The following is a 25374-nucleotide window of genomic DNA, read 5'->3' on the forward strand; positions in this document are numbered from 1 at the left end:
CAAATCCCCAGCCTGGGCACAGAGAGGACTGTGGTCTGGGGAATCCCAGTGTGGTCGGGGGGATGGTGGGGTTAAAAGGAACCTGAGGATAAAGGTGGTGGCACGGATTTGGAAAGCTGCTGTAGTGACACAAGGTTTGCTTGTGCTCAGAGAAGAGAATAACAGAGTGGAGAGAGGCAGGAGCTGGGTGTTTGAGCTCTGCCCAGGATGGTAGAAGAGATGGGAAAGTGGATCAGCCCATTCAGGGCTTGTGAACGTGGGCGTGGAGGTAGAAGCAATGAGGAAAGGAGTTTGAAATAACTGTGTGGACCCTTGTTGGGTAAAGGCTGTGGACAGTGGGGGAATCTGAAACATGGGGAAACAAAGTCCTAGCAAAAAGTGACCCTGAACAGTTGTGATGATACTTTGGTTTTTTTTTTCCTCATTCATCAGCAGCTTGGTAAGGTCTCTTCTGCTTTGTGTGGCTGTGGGCAGCTCCCTCAGTCTCATAGAGCCTGAGTTGGTGCTCCTGGAAAACATGCACATGCCTGAGTCTTCTACCGGCTGTAGCTTGGCTGCTCAGTCTCCATCCTGTGCTTTGCTCGTGCTGTGATGCTTCCATGTCCTTGTCACTTGGGTTTCCAGTAGTGTCCCCGACTGAGAGAGGGTCCTTGGAGGCTGGAAAAACCTTGAGAACTTCAGTTCAAGGCTGCTCTGTTCTCGCCAAGCTGCGGTGATTTTGTCACAGGCTGCATTAGATCTTGTTAGACCTACCAGGTGGAGGTTTTCTGCCACTGAGATAAAACACAGAGAGCTGATAAGCAGATGCTGACTGTGTGCAAAAGCAGCTCTTTTCCTATCAGCTTCCTGAGATATGCCCTGCTGACTAGAGCCCTGCCTCACTCGAGGCCCACCTCCCATTCTTTGCTTTGATTGCTTTCCATTCATCTGCCTTTGCCCCAAATAAGCGAGATTCCCCTTGGCTTCTCACCCATGTTTGTGGTTTATCTGGCTCTCCCCATGGGGAGTGTCCTTGCCACAGACCACAGGGAAGGTGCAAATGCTTGAACTGTGGTGAAATTGCTGTCCTGAGGGCAATTTCTTCCTCCTAGTGGCCAACCTGTACCCAGAGGCACCAAAGCCTAATGCCTTGAAAAGAAATGTGTGCAGTTACACGTCCTCAAATATCACTGCTGAACTCAGTGTCTGCTTGTGATGAGCGTGGAGGACGAGTTATACCGCCTTCCTCTCGCTCTTCCTCTCGCTCTTCCTCTCGCTCTTCCTCTCGCTCTTCCTCTCGCTCTTCCTCTCGCTCTTCCTCTCGCTCTTCCTCTCGCTCTTCCTCTCGCTCTTCCTCTCGCTCTTCCTCTCGCTCTTCCTCTCGCTCTTCCTCTCGCTCTTCCTCTCGCTCTTCCTCTCGCTCTTCCTCTCGCTCTTCCTCTCGCTCTTCCTCTCGCTCTTCCTCTCGCTCTTCCTCTCGCTCTGGTTTTATCCTCACTGTGATAATCTCAGTGGTTTGGTAGGGAAGGGTCCTAGCTCGGTCCGTGGGGAGCGCAGGCTCCCTCGCAGCAGCCCTGTGGTGCTCATCAAGCTGAGTTTGACCTTTGCTGGGGTTAGGATGGCTCGGTGATTTCCTTCCCCAGCGTAATCTATCAAATCCTACAGCCTGAGCGTGTACTTGGCTGGAAGGTTGGTGCAAACAAATGATAACCAGCAGCCTTTGGGCACTTGTTGTTCCTAATGGTGCTGCGTGCATCTAAGTATTGCAAAAAAAAAAAATTTTCCTAATGAGCCAAAGGTTCTTGGCAGAGCTTTTTGTTTGTCAGCAAAAGCTCTTGCACTTTGTGATGCCTTTCAACAAAAGAGAAGCCTAGACCTTGTCCCTTCCTTTCCCTTGTGAAGGTAGCAGCAGCTGCCCAGAGGCGGCTGCGCTTCGTGCGAGGTTCCCTGTCCTCCTGTCGAATTCCCCGCTTTCCCTGCCGGCCCTTGGCTTCTGGGGCTGGAATTTACTCAGTCGCTGTGCAAACACGTGGGGTCCACTGGCCTCTAGCTCTGTTGCGTGAGCGTGGAGATGAGCACATAGCAGAAATCCACGTCAAAATAACAAATATTTCAAAGCGGTTGTGCAACAGGGTTTGGCTGGGGGGGCTGTTCCCGTCCTGGGCAGCAGGTTCGGCCACATCCCAAGAGGTATGTTTGAAATTTGCTGACAAGGAGCCTGACAGTGGCACTTTGTTCCCATTTTGATTTTACTACGCTACTGCTTGGCCTTTAACCAACCGAAGCAGCATCTTTTACTCAGTGCAAGTGCTGATTCCGCAGTCTTTATTGGGACTCAAGCGTTATCAGCCTTGGGGAACTTCATCCGCTCACGGTCTCGCGCTGCTGTGGGGTTTCTGGGACTGGGAAGCTTAAGGCTTGGGTCTTTGAGACGTGCTTAAAAGAAAAACAATTTTGAACTTGTAATCTGCTCCCAAAGAGCAGAGATAAGGAGCCGGTTGGGCAGAGGGCTGCCTACTAAAACGGGGCTGCAGAAAGGCAAAGGGATGATAAGTGAATTCTTTTAGGGCACCTTCACACGGGCGGAGGAGGAAGGTGCTGCCTTACAGCTCTTTGCTCTTTATTTGGGGTCTGGGGGGGGACCTCGCAGGCTGAGGGTCCCTCCCAAGCCAGGAAGGTTTGGTGATGGCCTGTGGAAAGGCTGCACACGCGACCCTGTAAACAGGAAAAGTGAACACGGTGAATGTTCGATTTCTACAGGAAACGCATCGTGCTGCTCGGTGGCCTCGGCCCTGGGAGAATCGCTGCGAAACGAAACCACAGCAGGGGGGTGAATGGGGTTGAACTGGAGGCTGCGCCTCTGGTCTTGGGCCGGGTGCCCAGAGCGGGGGTCCTGGCGGTACAAGAGGAAGGACGGAGGGGGAAACCCAAATTAATTGCATTCGCAGTGGTAGAAAGCAAGAACATCTCCTCCCAGTTCCCAGAAGTATGACACCATCCTGAAAAGAGAAAACATGTTCTGATGTGGGCAGACTGCAGATCAGTTGTTTGCACATGTCGTTCACTGTGATTTTTTTTTTTTTTAATTTGAACCAATGCTCCCAGATTCTTTGGCCCCAATTTCTTCTTCTTTTTGCTTTTTTTTAAAACAAGAGGAAGGTGAGGCCATGCAGGCTGTGTCCCACAGAGCTGGTGGGGGGTCTTGCCTGCTTGGTTCAGTCTGATCCAAGACACAAGATGAAAGGAAACCTCCTCTCTGCTGTTTTCAGGCACTCCTGCAAACGCCAGACTCGTTCCTCTGGTAATATGATGTGTGCCTGGGATTTGCAGAGGTCAGCAAAGAGTAGTTAATGATTGACCCTCTCCTGAAACCTACAGCACTTAATTTGGGAGAAAGGATGACTAAACATTCAGTTACAGCCTGAACAAATCCCACCGATGAGCCTGACATAAATGATTACTGAGGCAGCCGCCTTCTCACCTAAGCTGTCATCCTTTAAATAGTAACTTGAACTACTAATTGGGCAGTAGAAATCCTGCTGCTCGCAGGGGGAGTGCTGTAAAAATAGGCAATATCTTGTAATTGCTGGTAAAGACCTGCAGCTTCTCCTGCTCTAGCTTGGTGGCGAGGCAGCGGTGAGCACACGCGGGCTGAGCCGGCACCGCTGGTGTTCCCGGGTGGCACCGTGCGTGTCAGCCCCAGCGCGCTCGAGTCTGCAGGTGGATTTGGCAGGAGAATTTGGGGAGGGCACCCCTGTCAGCACAGAGCCAGCCCTTCCCCAAAGCACTGTGGCAGATGGAGCCAGGCACGTAGGAGACTTTTCCCCAGCAGTGTGGCGTGCACTGATCTGGAACAGGATCTGAGCTGGGATTGAGGGAAGCTGCTGTTTGCTGTAACCAGTTGCATTAGGTAGGTGAGTAGTTTGGCAGGTTTGCTGCCCGGTAATCTCCTCCTGGCTGCGTGTCACGTGCTGCCCCTCGCTCTCCTGCGCTGCTCACCTGCTGGCACATGGACCTCTGCTCCCCGGCTCTCGGCTGGAACCGTGCACATCGCACCCACCTGCAGCCCTTCCAACATGCTCTATTTGTGGAGGTGGCTTGAAAAGGATCAGAGGGTGTCAGGGTGCCAAGGGCTGCTTGAATCATTTCCATTACGCCTCAGCGGATCTTCTCTTGTTGCTCAGGGGCTGCTTCTATTTTCACAAACGATTTGTATTTCTACATGGCGCTGTTGCCTGGCCCTTCCTTGGAGCTGGTGCTGAGCAGCTCTAAACAAGGTGGTGGGTAAAAGCGGGGACTGAGGTTTGGTGCCGTGGCCCAAACCCTCCTGGCTGTAGCAGATCTGCAGAGAGGGCCAAATTTCCTTGCTGTCTCTGAGCTGTGTCCTCCTCTTCTCCTGCTCATCGTGTGCCATCGGAGGGTTTGCCGGGGTTGCTCCTTGGGGTTGCATTGCATCTGTACACGTCAGCACATTGACATTAATTCATCCACTCCAGCTTTAAATGCTGAATATTTTCGCTTTGAGATCTCTTTGTGGGGAGGGCTGACAAGGCTCTTTAACACGTGCAGCCAGAAGTTAAGGTCACTGCACTGTCCATGTCCCTCCACCCTTCTTCCACTGCACAGCTGAGCTATCTCTGCAGAGTGCTGACACAGGGAAACCGCTACTACTTCATCACTCCTCTTTTTACCCCCTTCTTGTTTTCCCGAGTTTAACCTCTCACCTACATCTGTTTCCTATGAATTTATCTCCCTGGAGAGCCCCAAAAGCCTTGCTGCTGTGGCTGGAGCTGCGTGCCGGTGCCTGCCTCATGGAGGTACTGTCAGAGGTCAGTGTTTAAGGTCCTGGGCGATGCTAGGAGGAGATTGTGAAGGAATGATGGATGAACAAGATTGAGGAGTAGTGTGAAAAGTGTAGAGAGCCTCCCAAGGCTGTCCAGGGCTGACTTCTGAGGATGTGACTTGGGATCCTTGGGCTGGAGCGCGGTTCTGCCTGCAGAAGGGATGCTGATGGGACGCATGGGATCTCTGTCACTTACTCGGGCTGTCCATGACTGGTAGGGCAAGAGGAGGAATAGGTCAAGTTATTGATCAGGAGCAAAAGGACAGAATAAGCTGCCATCGCTGCCCACAGACCATTTGACACCATCTCAGTAAAGGTGCTGGTGAGAGATGCCGTGTGCCTTCCTCGACGTGCTGGGAGGGCAGGGGAAGGTTTGCAGGAAGCTCGTGAGCATCGCGTATCCACATCTGAATTTCTGCTAGTACCTGAGGTCTAGAAGGTTGAGCACGATTTGTTTGCAGTGGACACAAAGCTGGCAGGGTATTCTTAGCCAGCCAGGAGAACCAGGGTGAAACCAGTAGCTGTAATGGTGCTGCGGCTTGGGTAGAAGGGGAGGAATTGCCAGACAGGGTGGTGTGATCTCCAGAGACACAGTGAGTGCAAGAGCAGCCAAGGGGACCCCCTCCACAAGCCGCACCAAGCGGCAGCTGTAAAGTCACTTGTACATGAGGGATTCCTGCTAATTAACTAACTAACCAGCGCTCGCTGGGAATCCCTAGTCTTGCTTCCTGCGGGTGGTTTTGTAGGTGACTTCTCTCTCTGCTCCTCCTTTAATATTGAACTTTGTCAGATCAATTATTAAATATGGAGAAGAGTGGTTTATGTCACTGGCTTATGGCAGCAGTAAAAGCAAGTGCTTTGTCATCCCAGCAAAGATTACTGAGAAGTCAGATAAGTTGGGAGAGAGGGGTGGAGTGCACCGGAGCTCCGAGTTAATGAGTCTAAAGGCACATGTGCTCACTTGAGGAGTTGTAAGTCACCCTGTGATGGAATTCTAGCAGTTGATGTGAGGCAGCAAAACCGCCGCTGCAAAGGAAAGGGAACTGCTTCTTTCCTTTTGTTCAACGGTCCCGTTTCTGTTACACAACGTGGGCTCTGTTCAGCACGGGAGCTTACAGAGCTCCCTGTGTAAAGGCAGGGACAGAAAGCTGGAGATAAAATTGATCTCTATGGCCTAAACCCACTTGGAAGGAACAGACAATGCTAATTATAGGACAGGAGTTAGAGAAGCATCAATCTGTTAAAAAACGGAGAAGGCAGGTGAGCTGGCAGCCCTCCTGGGAACAGGGTGGTTAAATCCAGGAAGGGGTTTTCTGAGCAGCTGGGAAACAGGGTGGCTGCTGTAAAACCCACAGCAAGGGTAGCTTGTCGTTTGAGCAGGCTGTTGCCCTGTACCAGGCCTTTTTAAATCCAAAATAACCAGTTTGGCTGCAGTTCTCACTCCCATTTTAGTTAGGGAAAAGATCTGTGACAACATGCCAGGTTCAGATGAGAAGGACCTTATTTTTGTGTTAGTCCCCTCCACGTTCTGCTGGGTTTTGTCCCCTATAATTGCCAGGGACTTGCTGTGTCATTGTTTTTGTAAGTTAACAAACCTCTTTCCTTAGGTTGTTACCCTATTGCTCCCTGGGATACTGGGTGCCTGAGCATCTTTCTCCTGCTCCCAGTTGAGCTTGTCAGGTTTCCCTTGTCCTTCTGCTGCTGCTCTTTGTCTTCTCCATTTCTCACTGATTAATAAAAAAACCAAATGGAGTGTGGAGGTTGGAAGCCCCATGTCTTGGGCACCCTGCGTGCAGGGCTTTTCTCCTCCCTCCTTCTTGCAACGCTGCAAGCCTCATCCTAACATGCTCCAATGCGGATCCTCTATCATCCCATGTAGGAAACGCCACCAGCAGCCCCGAACACGAGAACAGCACAGATTCAGAGCACAAATGGCCTTCCTGCAACGCCCAGGATGAAATGCTGAACCTGGCCTTCACCATCGGCTCCTTCCTGCTCAGCGCGATCACGCTGCCCCTGGGAATCGTCATGGACAAGTACGGCCCTCGCAAGCTGCGGCTGCTGGGCAGGTTGGTGTCCTGGGTGCCCCAGGTGGGCTCAGGGGTGAATTCATATGTTGTCTGGGTGCTGTGTGGGTGCTGTGCCCGTTGCAGGGCGCCTGCAGCCTTGGGAACTGTATCCAAAATGTCCCAAGGAGAACTGGGGCTGGGATTTGCTGGGAGCTTCTAGCCCTGCCTGGAGCACCAGAGCAGCTCTGAGATGATTTTTGGCCAGCACAGTGAATTGCTCCATAAGGGAAGGGCCTGGGACTCAATGTCCAAACTTCAGCTCTCCAGTGTTGCGCTTTGCTCCCCGGCCAGACGGAGCCTGGAGGAAGAGTGGAGTCATTTGTGAGTCACAGAGGGTAGCTTTTTCCTTAAGCTGGGAGCTATGTCCTGAGAGGCACAAAACCAAGATGTTACATCATCGTTTGCAAACTTGGGGGTGAACTTGGGGATAAACACGTTCTGCCTTTTCTAGGTCTCTTCTCTGCCATGTGGTGTGTGCTGCTTTCTGCCTCAAATAGCAAGGTCGTTAGCAGCTTCCAGTAGGGATCAGTGACTCTTTGGGCACAGCAGAGCCCAGCATCGCTGAGTTTTAACGCACTGAGTTATACCAGACAGGCCTATAGGTGGGGTGAGGGAAAAATACAGGGCAAGACTCTGGCTCAGAACCTACCAGAGAAGCAGCTGTCAGTGCTGTGACCACAGCTGGGGCTCAGGACAGAGGCTGCTGTCTTTGAGCACCTTGATGTGAGGGTTGGCCAAGCTCTGTGCTGGAAATCCAGTAGGGAATTTGAGTCCAGCGAGAGCTGTGTCAATACTGGGAGGAGAGGTTGCTGCCCTCAGCCCTTGTGCAAGGTTTGTCTGTAATATTTGGGTATTTCCTTGGATTTGTCTTTCCAAATTGCCAGCTTCCTTCCCCGTTACACAAATCCTACTGCTCTTGCTTAACAAGGTGCTGAGGAGGTGGAAGCAAATGTAATTCAGTGCATGTAAGGCTGTCTGTAAGAAGCTCATGGGTTCTGTTCCCTTTCAGCGCCTGCTTTGCTGTGTCCTGCGTGCTGATCGCGTACGGTGCCAGCAACCCAGACTGTAAGTGGGCACCTCTGTGCCGAGCCGGGAGGGCTGTGGCTGGGGGTGTTTCTGGGGAGCAGAGGAGATTGCACAGCTCCAATTGTCACCCCAGTGCCGTGCCAACCCCTTGCTGGGGACACGGGATGAGTATGTGCTGGGCTGTGGGAGCTCCGTGGCTCTAGGGAAGGGAAGGCTGGTGTTTCACAACCTGAAAAGGAGAGGGTAGCAAGGGCCAGATGTCTGAGATAGTCAGGTCTTTCAGCTTCGTGTTTTGGCACGGCCAGGTCCTGTAAGGAAGCAATTCCAAACAAGTTCATGGCTTTTTCAGGGTTGGGAAATAGGTAATAGCGCAGGATGTGTCATCTGCTTTGTCTCTAGGGACAGATGGAGCTTGCTCTTCAAGACCAGATAGTGAGATGACACTTTGAGTCAAGGTCTTTGAAGTAAATCTTCCTTTTAAGACCCATTCAGACACACTGCATCAGCAAGTCTGTTCATTAGAGAAAAGAAACCTTTCTGTCCTGAAGAGAGGATCCCATCCTGAACTGTCTTGGAGAGCCCTGGCCCTCTGCTCTGTGTGGCTGGGGAGGTGGGTGCTGGGTCAGGAACAGCATGGCCTGTCCTGAGGGTGCTGATCCTTTGAGGTGGTTTTGAGGACCAAAGCCCTCAGGGCTCTTTCTCCTTTCCCTCTCCGCCCCAGTAAAAGCTGAGGATGTTTTCTTATTGTTGCAGCTCTGTCTGTGCTGATATTCATTGCGCTGGCCCTGAATGGCTTTGGTGGGATGTGCATGACCTTCACGTCGCTTACGGTAAGTGAAGAGTTATTACCGGGCACTATTTTATTCCTTCTTGTGACTGTGGGCTGGGCTGGCAGGGAAGAACAAAGCGGATCTTTGCCTGTGGCTTGAATAGCACATGTTTCTGTTTGGTACAAAGGGTCAGTCACTCTTTTACCTGAAAGGCTGAGTCTAGGTGGTTATTCTGAGGCTTTTGTCTTTCCTGCCCCTTGCATGTCAGGTGAAGGAGGTGTTTTTGTGTAGGACTCAAGCTGTCCTGTGCCTGTGCACGCAGTGCTCAGCTCGCTGGCACGGGCTGGACGGGTTTGCTCTGGATTTAGCACTGACATAGTGCAGGAAGCATCAGCAAGGCACAGACCCTGGCAGCTGGGTGTGACCAGCCTTCTGCAAGCACAGTTTGCATCTCATCCCAGCAAAAAAGGTTGTTCTTGAGCACAAGAGCTTTTGCTCTCTGAGGGGTGAGCATCCCTTCCAGATTTCCTTAGGACTGCTGCATTGTTGAATGCACCCAACCCCGTCTGCACAGCCTGCTTAGATCTGGATTGCATTGCAAGCACTGAGCAACAGCTGCCAGCTGCAGCCCCGTGGTTTGGGCTCTTTCTGCCTGGAGATAGAAGCAATATCGTTCTCCAAGTAGCTGCTTTGTTTTCCACCTCATTACCCTGATCCTCATCAGTGTGGCTGAAACAGGGCTGGGTAGAAAGTCTCCCAGAAAATGGTCTGGGAAGCACTGTTTCTTGAGCTGTGCTCGAAAACTTTTGGACTTGAACTGCGTTACCCTGAACTTGCTGTTGAAGTGAAACTTTCTGTTAAGGTTACCTCTGATTTAGATGCTGGCTGAACTCCTTGGACCTAAATTTGGCAGCGGCTGGGTTCACAGATCACTGGGTGCTGTGATGTCGCTGTTGCTTTCATGTGCTCAAAGCCTTTGAAACTGTGCGGGTGTCGGTCTCTCCTTCTGTCCTGTTCAGCTCTGAAGCCTTGGCCTTGGTCCCAAAGAACTACGGGACAAATGTCAGCTTGCCACGTTTTAAATAAAAGCCAGGAAGAAAGGAGAACGTCAGCACTGCTGTGGGAGAGAATTCCCATTCTGCTGCTGCCAGCGTGGGTTATTGTTGCTCTGGGTGGTTATTAAGGGGTCAGAGGTTATTTTAGAGCCACCAGTGATGATAGGAAGGAGGGCAAGGACAGGGCAGAAATATATTGGGTGTGCTGAACTCTGGCTTTTAGCACCAGAAGTAAGCAAAGCCATTTATTAGTGCCCTCATTAGCGAGCCAGTTCCACAGCTCTAAGGAAGTACAGCGTCGGGAAAGAGGTCAAATCTTCCAATAAGAGATCCAAGCCCTGAGGAGGTTTGAAGCGAGGAGCGGTGCTGTGAGTTCAGACGGAGACCCGAGGTGGAGCCCGTCCCCTGCAGACAGCAGTGGGGTTTGTAAAGAGCCAAGATGCCTTCAGTCCTGGCTCCTCAAACCCAGATTCAGGTGTAGGTGCTTGTGCCTCCCAGCAGAGCCGCACAGAGGCATTTTGGTACCTGAGGTGTGTGATTAAAAATAGTCTAAAGTGGGAGGGAAGCACTTCACTGGCATCGCAAGGTGGCTGTGGTGGTGACTGTTCAGAGCGGGTGTATTTTGCTGGTTGGCAGCTTGCTGCTCTGTGTGGTTCCACCTGCAGGCTGGGGTGCTCACGGTTTGTGTCAAGCCATCTTCTGTGGTGGCTTTGCGATCGCTTGTGGGTCCCCTCCAGCTGTGGCCCATGCAGGCGGGGAGTGTGGCAAGGGAGGGACATGGGATCATAGCATCAGAATGGTTTGGGTTGTTGGAAGGGACCTCAAAGCCCATCCAGTCCCACCCCATCCATGGGCAGGGACACCTCCCTCTGGATCGAGGTGCTCAAAGCCTGGTGCGGGCTGCAGGTGACGTGGCACGCGTGTGCTCGGCAGTGAGCTCCAAGGGCTGAAAGAGGAGACTCAAAGACCTTTTTAAGGACGTTGGTTACGCAGAGGCGGTGAGCACTAATCCTGGTGTTAAGTAAGCTTGTTCTGGCTGACACAGGCCCCGACTGCCAAGTGCACACGTGCACGCACAAGTCAAAGCAAGGTGACTTCCTTCTCCTGCCAGCCACAAGTGACCTGAAGTGCTCCAGGAAATGGGTCAAACCCAGTGGTGCATGAGCTGGTCCTTCGCCATCCCGGCGGGTTACAGCCAGTGGGGCTGGGGATGCTCCCCGGGCACTGCGGCTTCTGGGGCTTTGTCTGGTGTTGAAACCTCCTGGGACGCCTGCACGCATGGACACGGTGTGATCATTGCATGGTTTGGGTTGGAAGGGACCTCAAAGCCCATCCAGTGCCCCCCATGCCATGGGCAGGGACACCTCCCACTGGCTCAGGGGCTCCAAGCCCCATCCAACCTGGCCTTGAACCCCTCCAGGGATGGGATGATGTGATGGGAAGGCAGGAGAAGGGGATCCGCAGTGCTGTGCGCGGGATAAGAGGGATCTCTGAGGACTGCAGCCTGAGGCGGCGCTCCATGAAGCTTTGCCTCGTGGGTTTAAAGCCTTTTTCAGTAACAAGTCCCCAGGGCAGCATGAGAGCACATGGCGAGCTGTGGTGCCAGCGCAAGCTGCTGCTGCTGGGTGCCTCGCATTGCGGCTCGGGGAGGAGGGGAGCGAGCGGTGCCGTTCCCAGTTCTGGGAACAAGGTCAGCCTGTGCCTGTTGTTAAAATGCAGAGGGGAAGATTTCTGCCTCGTGACTTGGTGTTAGCCAATATGAGCGAGGAGTGGAAATGGAAACAGATCTGCGGTGGTGGCTCTGACAGCAACGCAGGAATCTGGCGCTGGTTCTGCTCCGCAGCGATTTCATGCAAAGAAATAAACATGTGTGATAAATTACCACAAAGAGCCTTTTATAGATTGTTTTCTGTCCTGTTTTCCTTTCAAAGAATTACAGCTGCTTTGCTCTTATTTTCTGCTGCAAACAGTGCCCTTTAGTCGGAAGGGGTGGGGGGTCTCTGTGTAGGGAATCTTCTCTGCTTGGGAATATTAGGAAAATTCAGGACTCTGATCTTTTGTTTGTTGGAGAACGGGAACAGGAGTTTCCATATGTTTTGGACAAATTGGGCGATTTGAGGCTTTCCTGGAGAACATATTTTTAGTGTCTGTATAGCTTCCAAATATACCCTCAATAGGGAAAACAAAGCTCAGCTTGAACAGAAATGCCATTCTCCCATAGTCTGATTCTCAATCCCTTCGCTCTTTCCACTGTGCTTTCAAACAGGACTTGTAAGAGGAGGGAAACTGGGTTTGGTGATGCTACTGTGGTAGTTTTTGTAGAAATGGAGAATGATTTCAATTGGAAAAGATCAAGTCCAACCATCAATCCAGCCCTGCTAAGTCCACGACTAGATCATGTCCCCAGGTACAACATCTCATCTTTGAAACTCCTCTAGGGACTCTACCACCTCCCTGGGCAGCCTCTTCCAATGCTTGACAACCCTGTCAGTAAAGAAATTCCTCCTGATAGCCAACCTAAATATCCCGTGGTGCATGTTGAGGCCGTTTCTCCTTGTCGTCTCAGTGGCCACCAGGGAGAAGAGACCAACCCCGACCTGGCTGCAGCCTCCTTTCAGGCAGTTGTAGAGAGCGATGAGGTCTCCCTCGGTCTCCTTTCAATAAGGATTGTCTTCAGGAAAAAGCTGAAAAATCATAAAAAAAAATCAAAGGTCTTAAACTTAGATGAGAAAATCTGCAAGAGGAGATTATTTCATCAGTTTAGGATTGCGTACCTTAATAAAGGAATCCAGGGGAAAAAACAGTTGTGGTATGGTGAAATTAAGTAAATATCTTTCAGATGAGAAATAAAGTTAATAATACAGCGAGTATCAGTTACCTTTAAACAGAAGGACTAAGGGTTTCTGTCACTGTAGGTCTTGTGGAATCAGGGCTGCCATACCAGAATGGGCAGGAGATAGTGGAGGAATCCCTTCTGGTGTTCAGGGATAAGATCAGAATGAGGATCACATCTTTTTGGAGGCAGAAAAACAGAGCCCACTTGCTCTGTGGGTTCTTTTTTTTTCCCCTCTGGTTCATTTTTTCCAATGCTCACTGCTCTAAAGACAGCAAGAAAAATGGTTTAGTAAATATTGTGTTTTATTTTAGTAGCTGGTCTTCAGATGAGACCTGCACAGGCATTGGCAGCTCTGGCACTCGCAGTCTGGGAGGTTTTCCACCTGGATATGGATTTCTTCTCCACTGGCCTCCCCTCTGCTCCTTCAGGTGGTCTCAGAGTCTCAGATTTCTTTTCCTCCTCAGTGTTTGCAGTTCCTGCTTTGATTAGGTTGGATGAGACCTTCAATGTCCAGTTTTTCAATCTGGCTGCTTGTTTGGTGCCAAGGGGGATTTTAAGGTAGTTTTGTGCCTTTCTAGGTTCTGTCCCCATCAAGGCAGAAGGAGACTGAGGTTTTCCAGTGGGAGGTGTCCCTGCCCATGGCAGGAGGTGGAACTAGATGGGCTTTGAGGTCCCTTCCAACCCAAACCATTCCATGATTCTATGATCTCTGGGGGAAACCAGCCCGAGCCACGAAGCAGCTGGTTCTTATAATTTCTGGAGATTATTTTAGGTTTGGGGTAGCTGTGATTAAACGAGCATCCTGCCTGGCGATGGTGAGTAGCCCTTTGCAACCTGCTGGCGCTCTGTTCTGCAGATGTTGTTTTCTGGGTTGTGTATTCAAGCCGCTGCTTCCAAGGAGAGATTTCTGCGCCTGGTAACAGACCTCTGGATCCTTTGCAGTTTCCTGTCTGCAGCTCCTGGAAGCAGCCTGTTGGCAGCTCTCCCGCACGCAGGGATCTGCGGATGGGTGTGGGGATCCTCGCCGCAGAGGAGCGCAGCCTTTTCTGCCTCTGCCGCCCGTGGCTGCTCAGGGCACATCGCTGCTGCTGCTCCGTGGCCGGGGTTATCTGAGGACCCGGAGACCGCACTGCATAGGAAGCTCTGCAGTGAGACAGAGGGATGATAAACAGCCAGATGGATCCCAGAGTGTTCCTGCACAGGAATACTTGTGTTGTAAACACCCTGGTCCTGCCATGACACAAGCCAGATTTGCTTGCCTTATATGCTACTCCTGGGAAGGATGGATTTGTTTTTCAGCAGCGAAAGGGGAATGTGATGACAGCATTTGCTTGCTCAGGCTCGGACTAATATTCTCCGATTCATTTTGTTCAGCAGCACCTTTAAACAGCTAAACTGCTGGCTATGCTTCCAGTCCTAGAAGGCTCCCACAGTGTCCTGCTTTGAGGCCCTCTGAGGCCGATGTGGCAGCGATGCCCAAGTGAATTTGGGGAGTAAGGGACCTGAAAAAGGTGGTGAGAGGGAAATCTGCCTGCAGTAGAGCCTCTGCCTGTTGGCCAGCTTCTGGAGGCATCAGCTGAGCTCTCTGTAGCCTACAGCTTCAAAGCTTCTCCCCGTAACATGCAGTTTGCATTAGTCGGTGATGGCAACTTGTTCACTTCTGACTGTTAAGAAAAACAGGGAGTTCTTCCTTTCTCGGGAGAACAGGAAGGTCTGACCACCCTGCCTTCTCCCCTCTGCTTCTGGATCCTGAGTGGGAGCAGGGGCTGGAGAGCCAGCCTGGGAGCGTGTTTGCTGTTGAGATGGCAAAAGTGGCTGCTATGAGCTGCTTCCAGCTGCCCCCACAGCTTTGCTTTCCCAACAGATCCTTGCAGAACCTGCCGGGTCTGCTCCCAGCAATGCCCTCGCACCTGATAAGAGCCAGGCAGCAAAGGGGGGTGGGTGGCAGGAATAGCAGTGTGAGCTGCTGCTGCCTGCTTCTTGCTGTAGAGCTCAGCAGCTCCATAGCAGCCCCAGGCAGTAACACCTTGCGTATCTAGTGCTTGGAATTGCCTTTCGTGCACCCAGCTCCCGGGTAGAGTGCTTGGGCAGCTGAGCCACCCAGCCGATGGAGAGATGACCAGCATTAGCTCCTCTAGTTGTGAGAGTCTGCTTTCACAGAAGGAGCTAGAGATGCAGCTAAAAGGAGGTTTCTGTGCAAGCAGAAACACAGTTCGTGTTTGTCTCCATCTCTTCTTGTTACAACAGGAACTTTCTGGTCTGCTGCAATGATTTGGATGCTGACCCAAGGTGCATAAACAAACCTGGCAGATGAAGGTGTTGCAGGGCGTGTTAAAGGCTGCAGCTCTCGCAGCCTGGGTGTCTCAGCTCTTGACTAAAGAGGGTGACATGGAGAGAACTTGGGCGCGAAGCTTTTGGAGAGGTTTTGGAGATTTGGTGGCTACTGACTTGGGGTGAGGAACCCTTAAAGGAAGCACAAGGGCTGGAGCCACTCGCTCCTGTGCTGAAGTTGACCAGTGCCAATTATGCTGTCAGTCTGGAAAGAAGCAGTATCATTAAGCATATACATTTTGGATTGTAGATGTTTCCTGACACTGGAGACACCAATACAACCTGCAGAGCAGAGTCCTGAAGAGCTAAGTCATTCTCAAGTTAAAACTGGCTGTTTCAGATTCTGGCATCCAGAAGTCTTAATCCTAAAAGCCAGATTTACATCTGCCATTAGCTTCATCTTTCCGAGAAAGCCTCCTTCCCTTTTTCTTCCTTTCCCTTGGCTGCAGCCTGTTTCAACCGAATTTTCTTTCCACAGCTGCCCAACATGTTTGGTGACCTCCGTTCCACGTTCATCGCTCTGATGATTGGCTCCTATGCTTCCTCTGCTGTGACTTTCCCAGGAATCAAGGTGAGGCCATGGGATCGACTCGTGACTGGTGATGTTGTGCTGGGAGTTTTGCACCATTTAGCAATAATGTGGCAAGACAGAGGGACTATTTGTTTTAGTGCTTTTTAAGAGATGTGCAAGATTCAGTTCCTGTCTGTAAGAGACTTCCCAAGTGACTGCTTCAAGAACTCAACAAATACTGCAGCGAGTCTGCTTGCCAGCAGTGAAATTTTAAAGGTGTTAAGGAGAAGTGAAGAACCTTTTTTTATGAAAGGTTCCTTTTTTTAAGCTCTAAGGTGTTGGCGGGGGAGTGTGTGTGTGTATATATATGTACACATGTGTATTCCTAATACACACATATTTAATCTGTGCAATTGGCACCAATAGTTGGCTTTGAACAGAGCTCAGAGCTAGCAAATGGCACTGAAGGGATGGAAGGGATGGTCCCTTGGGTTGCCTGAGTAGCTCACGGGTGCTTCTGAACCGGAGATATTCCATTGCAGAGTCAGCTTATAAAGGGACTATAGTAAAGGTAAGGCAGCCTCAAGTGTGCAGGGAAGTTCCTGCTGGCTTTCCAAGGAGAAGGTCCCAGATGAAAACCTTTGGCTGGAGGTCCTGCTGTTGCCATTGCTGCTGTTAAAAGATGCGTATATATCTCTTTCCAAGCCTGCATGTCACACAACCTTTCTGTGTTATCACTTGAGCTAAGCCCACTGTAAATGCAGCATGTTTTTCTTTCTCACAGCTTCTCTTTCAGACCTCATTCAAAGAATATTGAAGTATCTTTCTGCTCTTAGAGCCAAAACCATCTTCCCTTGTGATTTTCAGGTTATCTATGACGCTGGGGTCTCCTTCATCCTCATCCTGCTTGTCTGGGCAAGCTGTGCAGGACTAGTTTTCCTCAACTGTTTCTTCAACTGGCCACTGGAGCCCTTCCCTGGACCAGAAGACATGGACTACTCGTAAGTGTCCTCTAGACTGGCTTTGAGGGCCAACCTCACTCTTAATCGTCTAGGAAGTGCTGGCTAATTTAAAGGCATGTGCAGGGAACTCCCTTGTATGTTTATCACTGCCATTCCTTCTTCGGTTGAGGATTTATGTCTGCCGTTAGCTTTGTCTTGACTGGTGAATACCTGTGGAAAGCTGAACATTCCAAAGCTTAGGAATTCTGAAGGAAAACAATCTGTCAGTATTCGTAAGTGTTTCTATATTGACCTGTGCCAGATGGGCCCAGGGGAAGTATCTTTCTGTGCTCTGGATCCAGACTATTTGTGGGTTTGTTGGTGGAAACTAGAGCCTTGAAATCACACGTAGCCTTTCTGTCTCCTGCAACTTTGCTGCCTCTGATTCCCCATCCTGTGTTGCAGCTGTCATGCTCTTTACTGCCCAACAGGGTGAAAATAAAGTTCAGCTGGCTGGGATTTGACCACAAAATCACTGGGAAGCAGTTTTACAAGCAAGTCACAACTGTGGGGCGCCGTCTCAGTGTGGGGAGCTCCATGAAGGGCCCCAAGGAGCCAACAGCCTTGCAAGAGAACAACAAGCTCTGTCTGTCTACGGTTGACCTAGAAGTGAAGTGCCAGCCTGACAACACAGGTGTGGTTCCGCGAATGCCCCCGGGATGCTTGTGCTGGCACAGGGCCACCGGCCTTCCTGCTCTGCCCCAGACCTGTCAGAGATAGCAATATGTGATCCGTGCGTTGCCAGGGCTACACGCCAGCTGCCATCATTTAAATAGCTTCAGTTGTATAACGAATCCCATCCTTATATATTTGCCTAAATATGCCATGTGTTATTGCCAGGGGTGGGCACACCAGCATGGGTAACTGGTGTGGATGGAGCAACTGGGCACTGCTGGCTCTTAAGCAGACTGTTGCCCTCATCACCAACCCTTCCTTTCTCGAGGTATGGGAAAGCTTGAAGCTTCCTTTTGCTCTGTTCTGTAGAATTAGGCAAGTCTTCCTTCCCGTTCCACTTGCCCTGATTATTGGTAGCCAAACTCCAAGCATCTATAGCTGTTGGTGATGGGTGTTTGTTGATTCACCTTCCCTGGAGGGGTTTAAGGCACAGGTGGATGAGGTGCTAAGGGGCATGGTTTAGTGTTTGATAGGAATGGTTGGACTCAATGATCCGGTGGGTCTCTTCCAACCTGGTGATTCTATGATTCTATGATAAGGAGCCAGGTAACTGAACTCCCTGGAGCTGCCCCTGGCACGTGGTGTTAGAGTGACTAGCTAGGAGAAGGCCTGCTAACACCAAAGCCTCTTCTGAAACCAGACACGTTTATGAAGGTATGTTGCCCCCTTCAAAGACTGTTATTCCTTCTGCAGCTTCTCCCTCCTTCATGAAGAGTGTCTTCAGTCCCATTTTGCTGCTCAGCCTTATCACGATGTGTGTCACTCAGCTACGGCTCATCTTCTACATGGGGGCCATGAATACCATCCTCGAGTTCCTGTCTGGAGATGAAAATCAAGGTAGGGTAACCCGAAGACCTTCATCTGCTTCCTCAGAACTGGTACCCGACCCAGACTTGGTCTTTACGAGAGGCTGGTGAGCCCGATTACTCAGCAAATACACTGTGTATGGCAATTAGTCGTGTCCGAGCGCGGCTGACAGCTGCTGGTAGGGTCTAGCAGAGGGCTGGAGCTGGCCCAGGGCAGAGGGGCAGTGAGGCAGACTCCTGAATGTCAAGCTAATTTTAGCCTGGTATCTGCTTAATAATATTCCGTGTTATTTCCCCAGACAGGTTGTTGAAAGTGGCCTCTCAGGATAGACTGCGATAATTTCTTTCTGTATATTGGAAACCTATTTTGTCAGGTGTTTGCTTTGCTTATCCTAAGCAAGCACAAAGTCCAGAGCAACTGCCTCCCATGAGTGCTCGTTGGACTGGGTGGCTGAGCCCGGCAGCAGGAGAGCTGAAGAGTTTTGTGCAGCTCGATGTGTGCTGGGGAGGCTCGGGGGTGCTCGGGCGCTGCGCTCTGGATTTATAGCTCTGATTCAGTGCATGGGGCAAACAGGAAAGAGGACATTCGCTCACCCAGGATTGCAAAACAAGACTTAGTCGTCGTCTTTTTTTTTTTTTTTTGTCCTTTGTAGTAAGATCCAGTTTGAGCTTGTTAAATCTGGATTGCATGAAGCTGATAAATCAAGAGGCACTCCTCTGAGAACAGGAGTGAGCTCTGGGGGAGGGAAAAACTCGGGAAACTCCAAGTGCCCTGGCATTCCCTGAATTGCTTTTTCTTGAGCTTTTGACAGCCTGCAGCATTCGGCTCTTTATCTCCTGGCTCAAGAGGCAGTTTAGACATTAAACAGTAAACAGGACAAATTTCACCCTGCCTACCTTTCCCAATACAGCTTAGTTTTCTGCTCACCTTGTCACTCTTTCGTATGGATTTTTTTTTTTATTTATCTTTTTACCCTGAATTTCTCTTTCGTTTTTCCCTTTCCTTCCGCCACTGGTATTTTAGAAATCATATTAACTCTATGTGCCACCAACTCTGTTTAGATCAAGCTTGGTGTTAAAAAAGGGATTGTGCCCCTTGGGTGTATTGTGTTTTCTGTGCCACCTTTGCGATTTCTCCGCGTTCCCCCCTCCTCCCCGGCCGCAGCCGGGGCTGGCAGTGCCGCCTGCTGTCTTGGTGTTTCCATGGCATCAGCAAAACAGTGGTATTGTCTGGTCGCAGCAGTGTCAGGCTGCAAGAGCAGTTCCAAGACACGTGCAGCTCTCTGGAAATGTAATCTGTGCGGATCGGGAGAGGATGGGACACTCTGCCTTGGAGTCCTCATTCTTGCAGTTATTTATGAGAACATGAATTGTTTACAGCTCCCTCCACCTGCAACTGCTCTCAGGAGCACTGAGCCAGGGAAGAAGAGAGTTGAGTCAATCCTTCAAGTGTTATGGTCAAGGAAAACTTCAATATTCCTAGGAGAAGAAGAGAAGAGGAGGCTAGAGGGGAAAGTAATTGGGATTCTTTAAGCTGCAGTGAGGCTTTGTGTCCTTGAAAGCCCTGCTTCCTGGGCAGATCATGGTGACTTAGACCTGTCATGAAACGTAGAGGTGGAAAAAGCAGACGGCCGGTGGCTACTTATCTTTCAAAAAGCTGGGGGAGCAGCTAAGGAGTTCAGTAGCCATGCAACGCGCTGTGTAATTGTGTTGTAGGAAGGCAGGAGAGAGTAGACGTGTCTAGAACTGAAAATTTGGCTGCATCTTTCACAAACTGTCACCTTACTGTCAACTGTGGCAATACTTGGAGACCTTGGGCAGAATCGGGGTAGGCTGGAAAACTCAGCTGGACAAGGTGCTTGCTCACGATAATTTTGATGGAAAGACCTGTAGGACAGTAGATGAAAAGGGTTGTGCCCATGCAAGCACCCATTGTTTGCTCTATCCAGGCTTCTGCTGGTATTTGCTAGATGTTGTTTTTCATTCCTCAGAAAATCTTTAAGAGGACAGATAAATCGAGGAGGTTCTGTTTAGTAGCAGCTCCTGTCTCTCCTCCTCTTGCTGACCCTATAAATCTCATTGCCTGCCTCAGCTGGTTTCTGCCCTGGCTGTTTAGAGCCCAAGATTAAGTGTACAGAATAGCACGAAGAGGCAAAACATGACAGCACGGCTTGCTTCTTACCCTCTAATAAAAAATAACCGGACAGCAGCAAATCAGCTCCAGGAGCGCTTGTGGAGGGTGAAGCCACCTGTCCCTCTTGGCTACAGCAGTTGCTATAATGAGGTGGGATGTGGGGCCGCTTCAGGGCTTGCCTTTCTGGAGGTAATGAGGGCATGAGTGTGAGTTTGGAGGTTAGAGTTGGAAGTTCCTCTTGGCTCCCTTGCCAGCAACTGGGGCCAGGAAAGTATCATCGGGTGCTGGGCCTGGGCATGGAAGGCAGCCCTGCTGGGGTTTGCTGCAACTGTGAGGGGGAGGAAAGCTTGTTGGAAACTTCTCTCCATTACCAAATTGATTTTGGTGTGAGCCCTGGCTGTGCTGCTTTGGCTAGATCTAGACATGCACTGGGAGGGACAAGCTCAGATTCTTCTCGCTTGTGTTCTGCTTAGTGCTGTGACTTGTGAGCGCTCTGTGCTGAGATGGGGAGTTTCAGAGTTACATCCTTATTTCTGAGCTATGGTTCTGACTCACCAGCCCTACTGCGTGGTGCCCACAAATCCATCACGTGGGCTGCAGAGAGGAAGTGGAAAAAACATTCTGGGGGCGAGGAAACTGCTCAGTAACAGGAGGGGACAGTTTCTTCTAAGTCTGCTGGCATCAGCTTTTGCTTAGCAAGCCATGTAGACACCGCTCCCATCTTTAATGTACAGGGAATCTTCATCAGTCTGAGTTCTTAAGAATTGCTCGCAGATGCTGTGGGGTTCTTTTTGCTGCTAATCTCTCCTGTCTGCCTCCAAACTTTTCCATTCAGGGTAAAATGAGTTAGTCCTCCCCTTCCCAGCCTGGCTTGTCCTTGCTAGAGCTTCCTAGCTGGAGAAGGTGCAGGTGGGAGCTCCCAGCAAGGCAGGAGAGGAGATAACTACGGCAGCGTTGACCGCACAGGATATACTGCTTTTTAAGGATTTTCCCTGTTAGTCCTAGCCAGAAGAAATCTCCCTGGTACTATGCAGTTGCTGGGTCCAATTCCTGGAGCCCGACATGCTGCTGGGCTCTGAAAATACTAGTGCAGGATCGGAACGGTTGAAGCGAGTGCACCCAGTGTGTCCATGCTAACGTCAAACCCCCGGGAGGCTGAATGATGAGCTGGGGCTTTGGTGTCCCAGCTCCTTCAGCCCCACCTGTTAGCATGTGAGTACATGGGATCTGGGCTCTTAATGAGAGAGGTGGATAGGGAGGAACAGTTTTTCTGTTGTCTTTTTTTCTGTTGCTGCTATGGTACTGCTTGAACTGACTTTTTGATTTTTTTTTTCCCCCTGCAGTGGCTCTCTACACTTCCATTTTTGGGGTGTTGCAACTGCTGTGCTTGCTGACAGCACCTGTGATCGGGTACATCATGGACTGGCGACTGAAAGAATGCGATGACACCTCGGAAGAGAACGAGGAGAGCAACGCTGAGCAGTGCGTAGCGTGTGCCACACGGGACATGCAGCCATGTAGCAGGCCCCTTCTGCTCTGCATAATGTGCTTTGTGATGAAAGACTGGAGAGAATGTTGGTTCCTCAGTATAGAAAAGAGAGCCTGAAGGAAGGCTTGATAATTGCAGAGGAAAGGACCAAACTATCTTCCATGTCCACTAAGATGAGTCAAGAAGAGAAAATGTAAATTGTAGCAGGGGAGGCTCAGACTTCCCTTCTAGCCTAACAGTAACAACACTGAAATAATTGCCCAGACGTTCCTCAGCTTCCACTGATGGAGATTCCAGCACCTCCTTAGGCAGACCACTAGCCAAATTGGTTTAGACAGAGTTGATATGGGATGTGTGGAGAACCTTCCTGTGAGTTCTGGTAGCTGCTGGAAGTGCTTTTTGTAACATAGGTTCTGCTCTCCTTCCAGAGGTGACAAGAAAAAGAAAAAGCGTGATCGTCAGATCCAGAAGATCACCAATGCCACCAATGCCTTTGCGTTCACAAACGTCCTGCTGGTTGGATTTGGAATCACCTGTCTTATTCCTAACCTACCGTTGCAGGTGAGTAGGACAAACGGGGTGGGTGGCTGCAGGGGCTGACAGCGCGGGGCCTGGCAGAACCAGACAGGGGGCTTTCTGGCACTCCTGGGAGACTCCTGTACTGATTCAGGAGCCCCAGCTGTAAAGTCAAAACAAATACCATGCGGTTAACATCTCTTAAAAGAAACTAAAAAATCAGCTTGAGTTAAAATGTCAGAGTTGATCTACAGTTTGTTCACACTTGGAAGTTTCTGCAGCTGAGCTCTGTAACAGCAAATGCTTTCCTACAGGGATCTCAGCAGTGCCTGTGCGTTTATCCTGGGCTCGATTTTAAGCTGCTGATGGTCAGAAAACTTGCTGTGAGAGGCATGACTCTGACATGCAGCAGGTTATTTCTGCTTCTGATAGTACCCATGGGATTACAGACCTGTTAAAATATTTATTTTGTGGCACCACCTGGTCTTGGCAGAGAAGTTCAGTGATTTTAATGCTTTTCTTAAACATGCCTTGATGCCAAACAGATATAGTTCGCTCATACTTGCATGCTGTCTGCAATACCTCATGGAAAAATAGCTTAATCTGCTACAAGGGCACTACAAAAAGCATTGCGACCCTGGCCACAGGTTGCTGGGAACGTGTCCTTGCAGCAATGCCATCTGTGAATGCGATGGATCTCGTGTGGGGTAACCTTGGGGGTACCTCACATCAGCCTTCACAAAGTTAGGAAAAGCGATGCTGTTAAAGATGAGAGCGGTTTCTCCCCTTGTGCTGCTCTTCAGGTGTTGGTTCTGGGTTCCTCAAGCCCTGCTCTGTACTAGAAAGGAGAACAGCTTTTAGGGGTCTGGCAAACCTCAGCGGTATCTAGGGCGTGACATTTTTCTGCTTCTCTTTCCAGATTCTGTCCTTCATTTTGCACACAATTGTGAGAGGATTCATCCACTCAGCTGTGGGAGGCCTCTATGCAGCTGTGTAAGTATCTGCTTACTCATAATATGTGGCTGGCCAGGTTGACTGCTCCGGGATTATAAGCTCTCCAGGTGCAAGGGAGATCAGGAAGCGAAGCCTTCATGGTCAGAGGGGTGGAAAAAATGATGCAACTTATTTCTTCAGTCACCACTTGGTACGAAAATAGCTGGACTTAAGTCCTAGCTGGTGCTTTCCTGGTTCAGAAACAGCTGACCCCGTTGGCACAGCTACTGGGAGGAGACAGGCACAGCTACAGATGGGCCTCGGGTGAGACTAGGCTATCGACACCGAAGTTATATAGTAAAAACTCAAGGCTTTTTTTGTCTTATAATGAGTAGCTATGTGCATATGCCCAGATGAAACATTAACATAATCGAGTACATTGCTGCTGGTCTGTGCTGAGATGCCACTGACAAAGCATTGCCCAAGATCCCATTAGTGATGCCTCCTCCCTTTCCCAGGGCAGATTACCCATCCTGTTTCCAACTTATCAAAATGATCAATAGCTGAATCTAAGTTGTCTCTTCGTTATTAAGCAATAGTTTTGGTTGTGAAAACAGATCTGCCCCTCTGTCCTGAGCTGCTGGATAGGGAAAGAGAAAGAAACTTACCTGTCAGAGAATCACAGAGTCATCGTGGTGGGAAGGAACCTCTTGAGATAGTCTAGTCCAGCCCTCGTGCTCGAGCAGGGTCAGCTAGAGCAGGTGGCCCAGGACTCTGACCAGCTGAGTTGAATTTCTCCATGGATGGAGACTCACACCTTCTGTCAAAGGCCTTCACCCTGGTGTCTGGGGAATCCAGACTAGAAAACCCATCTAAGACTCTGCTTCAAAATTGCATAAACTTTTGATTCCCCGGCAGCTGGATGCAAAAGATTTTGGTCTTGGGCAAGGTAGGTGCTAGTGGCTGTACACATCGCCTCGCTTGTTAACTAACCCTTTTTGACCATTGCAGCTCTCTGGAGCTTCCCAGGTGAGGTATTCTTGCTTTGAATGTGACTGACTTGAATACTTGAAGGTTTTGATCCACACCTCTCTTTCCAAGCGTAGTTTAACCTGAACCCTTTAACACTACTCAGTCATGGAAAGAGAAAGATGTAAGGCTGTTGCTGAAATTTATTTTTCCATTAGTCTGATCTGATATTCAGCACTTTCCGATCACCAGTATTAAGTCTGACAGAGGATCAGGCTTGTCCTCTAAAAAGGAAAACACAAACTAACCTGTTGTGCAGGTTTTGCTTCCTTCTCAAGGGAGCAAATTGTTATGACCAGATGAAAATGATTGCTCAGCCATAACTGCTGTCATCTGGATAAACAGGCCTGGCTTTGAACTTGTAAATATCAATGCTCTTCACTCTTTGCAATAGGAGCCGGAGTTGTATAAGCATTTTACCTGCCTACGGTACAGCTGCACAACAAAACAGCTGCTGGATCTGATACTTGTTTAGTTTGAGAGCTTGGCGTGAAAATAGGCTGGAGAGGGAGGCTCCAGCCTTGTCACCAGCTGCACTCTGCTCTGGGGAGCACTGCACACCATCGGGTGTAGCTGAATATAACAAGAAATAGCTCTGCATAAGCCCAGATAAGAGAAGTTTGTCTTGGGACTGTGCTTTCTTATGTTAGTCGACTGGGAACGTGATCTGATCTGGCCAGTGTGAACAGTCAAGGGGACATGTAATAACGCTGTTGCTTTCTCTGTTGACAGATACCCCTCTACTCAGTTTGGCAGCTTGACAGGGTTGCAGTCGTTGATCAGTGCCCTTTTCGCCCTTCTGCAGCAGCCTCTTTTTATGGCGTTGACAGGCCCTTTGGAAGGAGACCCTCTCTGGGCAAGTGTTTAAGTTTATTGAGAAGGCTTGGTGGTTAAGATGATTTTTGGGTCATTTCTTTGAAAACAAAAGGACTCCTGGGCATGGGCCAAGGTTAAAAACAGCTGGAATTTTACATGTCCTTCAGTCTGCTGTTACCTTGGTGCTGCTCAGGAGAGCCTTCCCTGTGCGAGTAATGATTCCCTGGGAGGGAAAGCCGTTAACCCTTTTTCTGGTGTATGGAAAGAGAGGAAGGGAGAAGGCTGCACGAGTGCTTCCTGCTAACAGTTTGTGTGGCAAGTCAAAATCTGTCAGGTAAATGTGAGTGAATCCGTATGGCCATAAAATGCAGCAGAAATGCTCTGTTCCTTTGAGAGCTATTAGCTCCAATTACCAGTAAGTTTTGGGTTGCTGATGATGATGTCCAAAAAGCCAAGTGGCTGAGGGGTCTGCCTGGGCAGCTTATTAAAATTGACATGAGTGGTGTTTTGGGGAGATTCCCGGTCTCAAGGCTACTGCAATCTGTTGCTCTTCAG

General features: G+C 50.0%; 1 protein-coding gene across 2 annotated transcripts in view; it reads left to right on the forward strand.

Moving 5' to 3' along the window:
• The window catches only part of SLC43A2 (solute carrier family 43 member 2), a 31987-nt gene that overhangs the window by 1210 nt on the left and 5403 nt on the right, over positions 1–25374 (forward strand). The window contains exons 1-12 of one of the 2 annotated variants that reach the window (XM_069874113.1): positions 3751–3889; positions 6702–6891; positions 7901–7956; positions 8671–8747; positions 15388–15480; positions 16288–16421; positions 16853–17055; positions 17790–17933; positions 21380–21518; positions 21954–22086; positions 22961–23034; positions 24736–24859. In XM_069874113.1, the coding sequence (XP_069730214.1) occupies positions 6782–6891; positions 7901–7956; positions 8671–8747; positions 15388–15480; positions 16288–16421; positions 16853–17055; positions 17790–17933; positions 21380–21518; positions 21954–22086; positions 22961–23034; positions 24736–24859 (1287 nt within the window). In that variant the 5' untranslated portion in view covers positions 3751–3889; positions 6702–6781. Of the gene's footprint in view, positions 1–3750; positions 3890–6701; positions 6892–7900; positions 7957–8670; positions 8748–15387; positions 15481–16287; positions 16422–16852; positions 17056–17789; positions 17934–21379; positions 21519–21953; positions 22087–22960; positions 23035–24735; positions 24860–25374 lie in introns of those variants that run through there. The other variant, XM_069874112.1, reaches the window with a different exon arrangement.

Source organism: Phaenicophaeus curvirostris, chromosome 21, assembly GCF_032191515.1.
Source record: "Phaenicophaeus curvirostris isolate KB17595 chromosome 21, BPBGC_Pcur_1.0, whole genome shotgun sequence".
Lineage (NCBI taxonomy): Eukaryota > Metazoa > Chordata > Aves > Cuculiformes > Cuculidae > Phaenicophaeus > Phaenicophaeus curvirostris.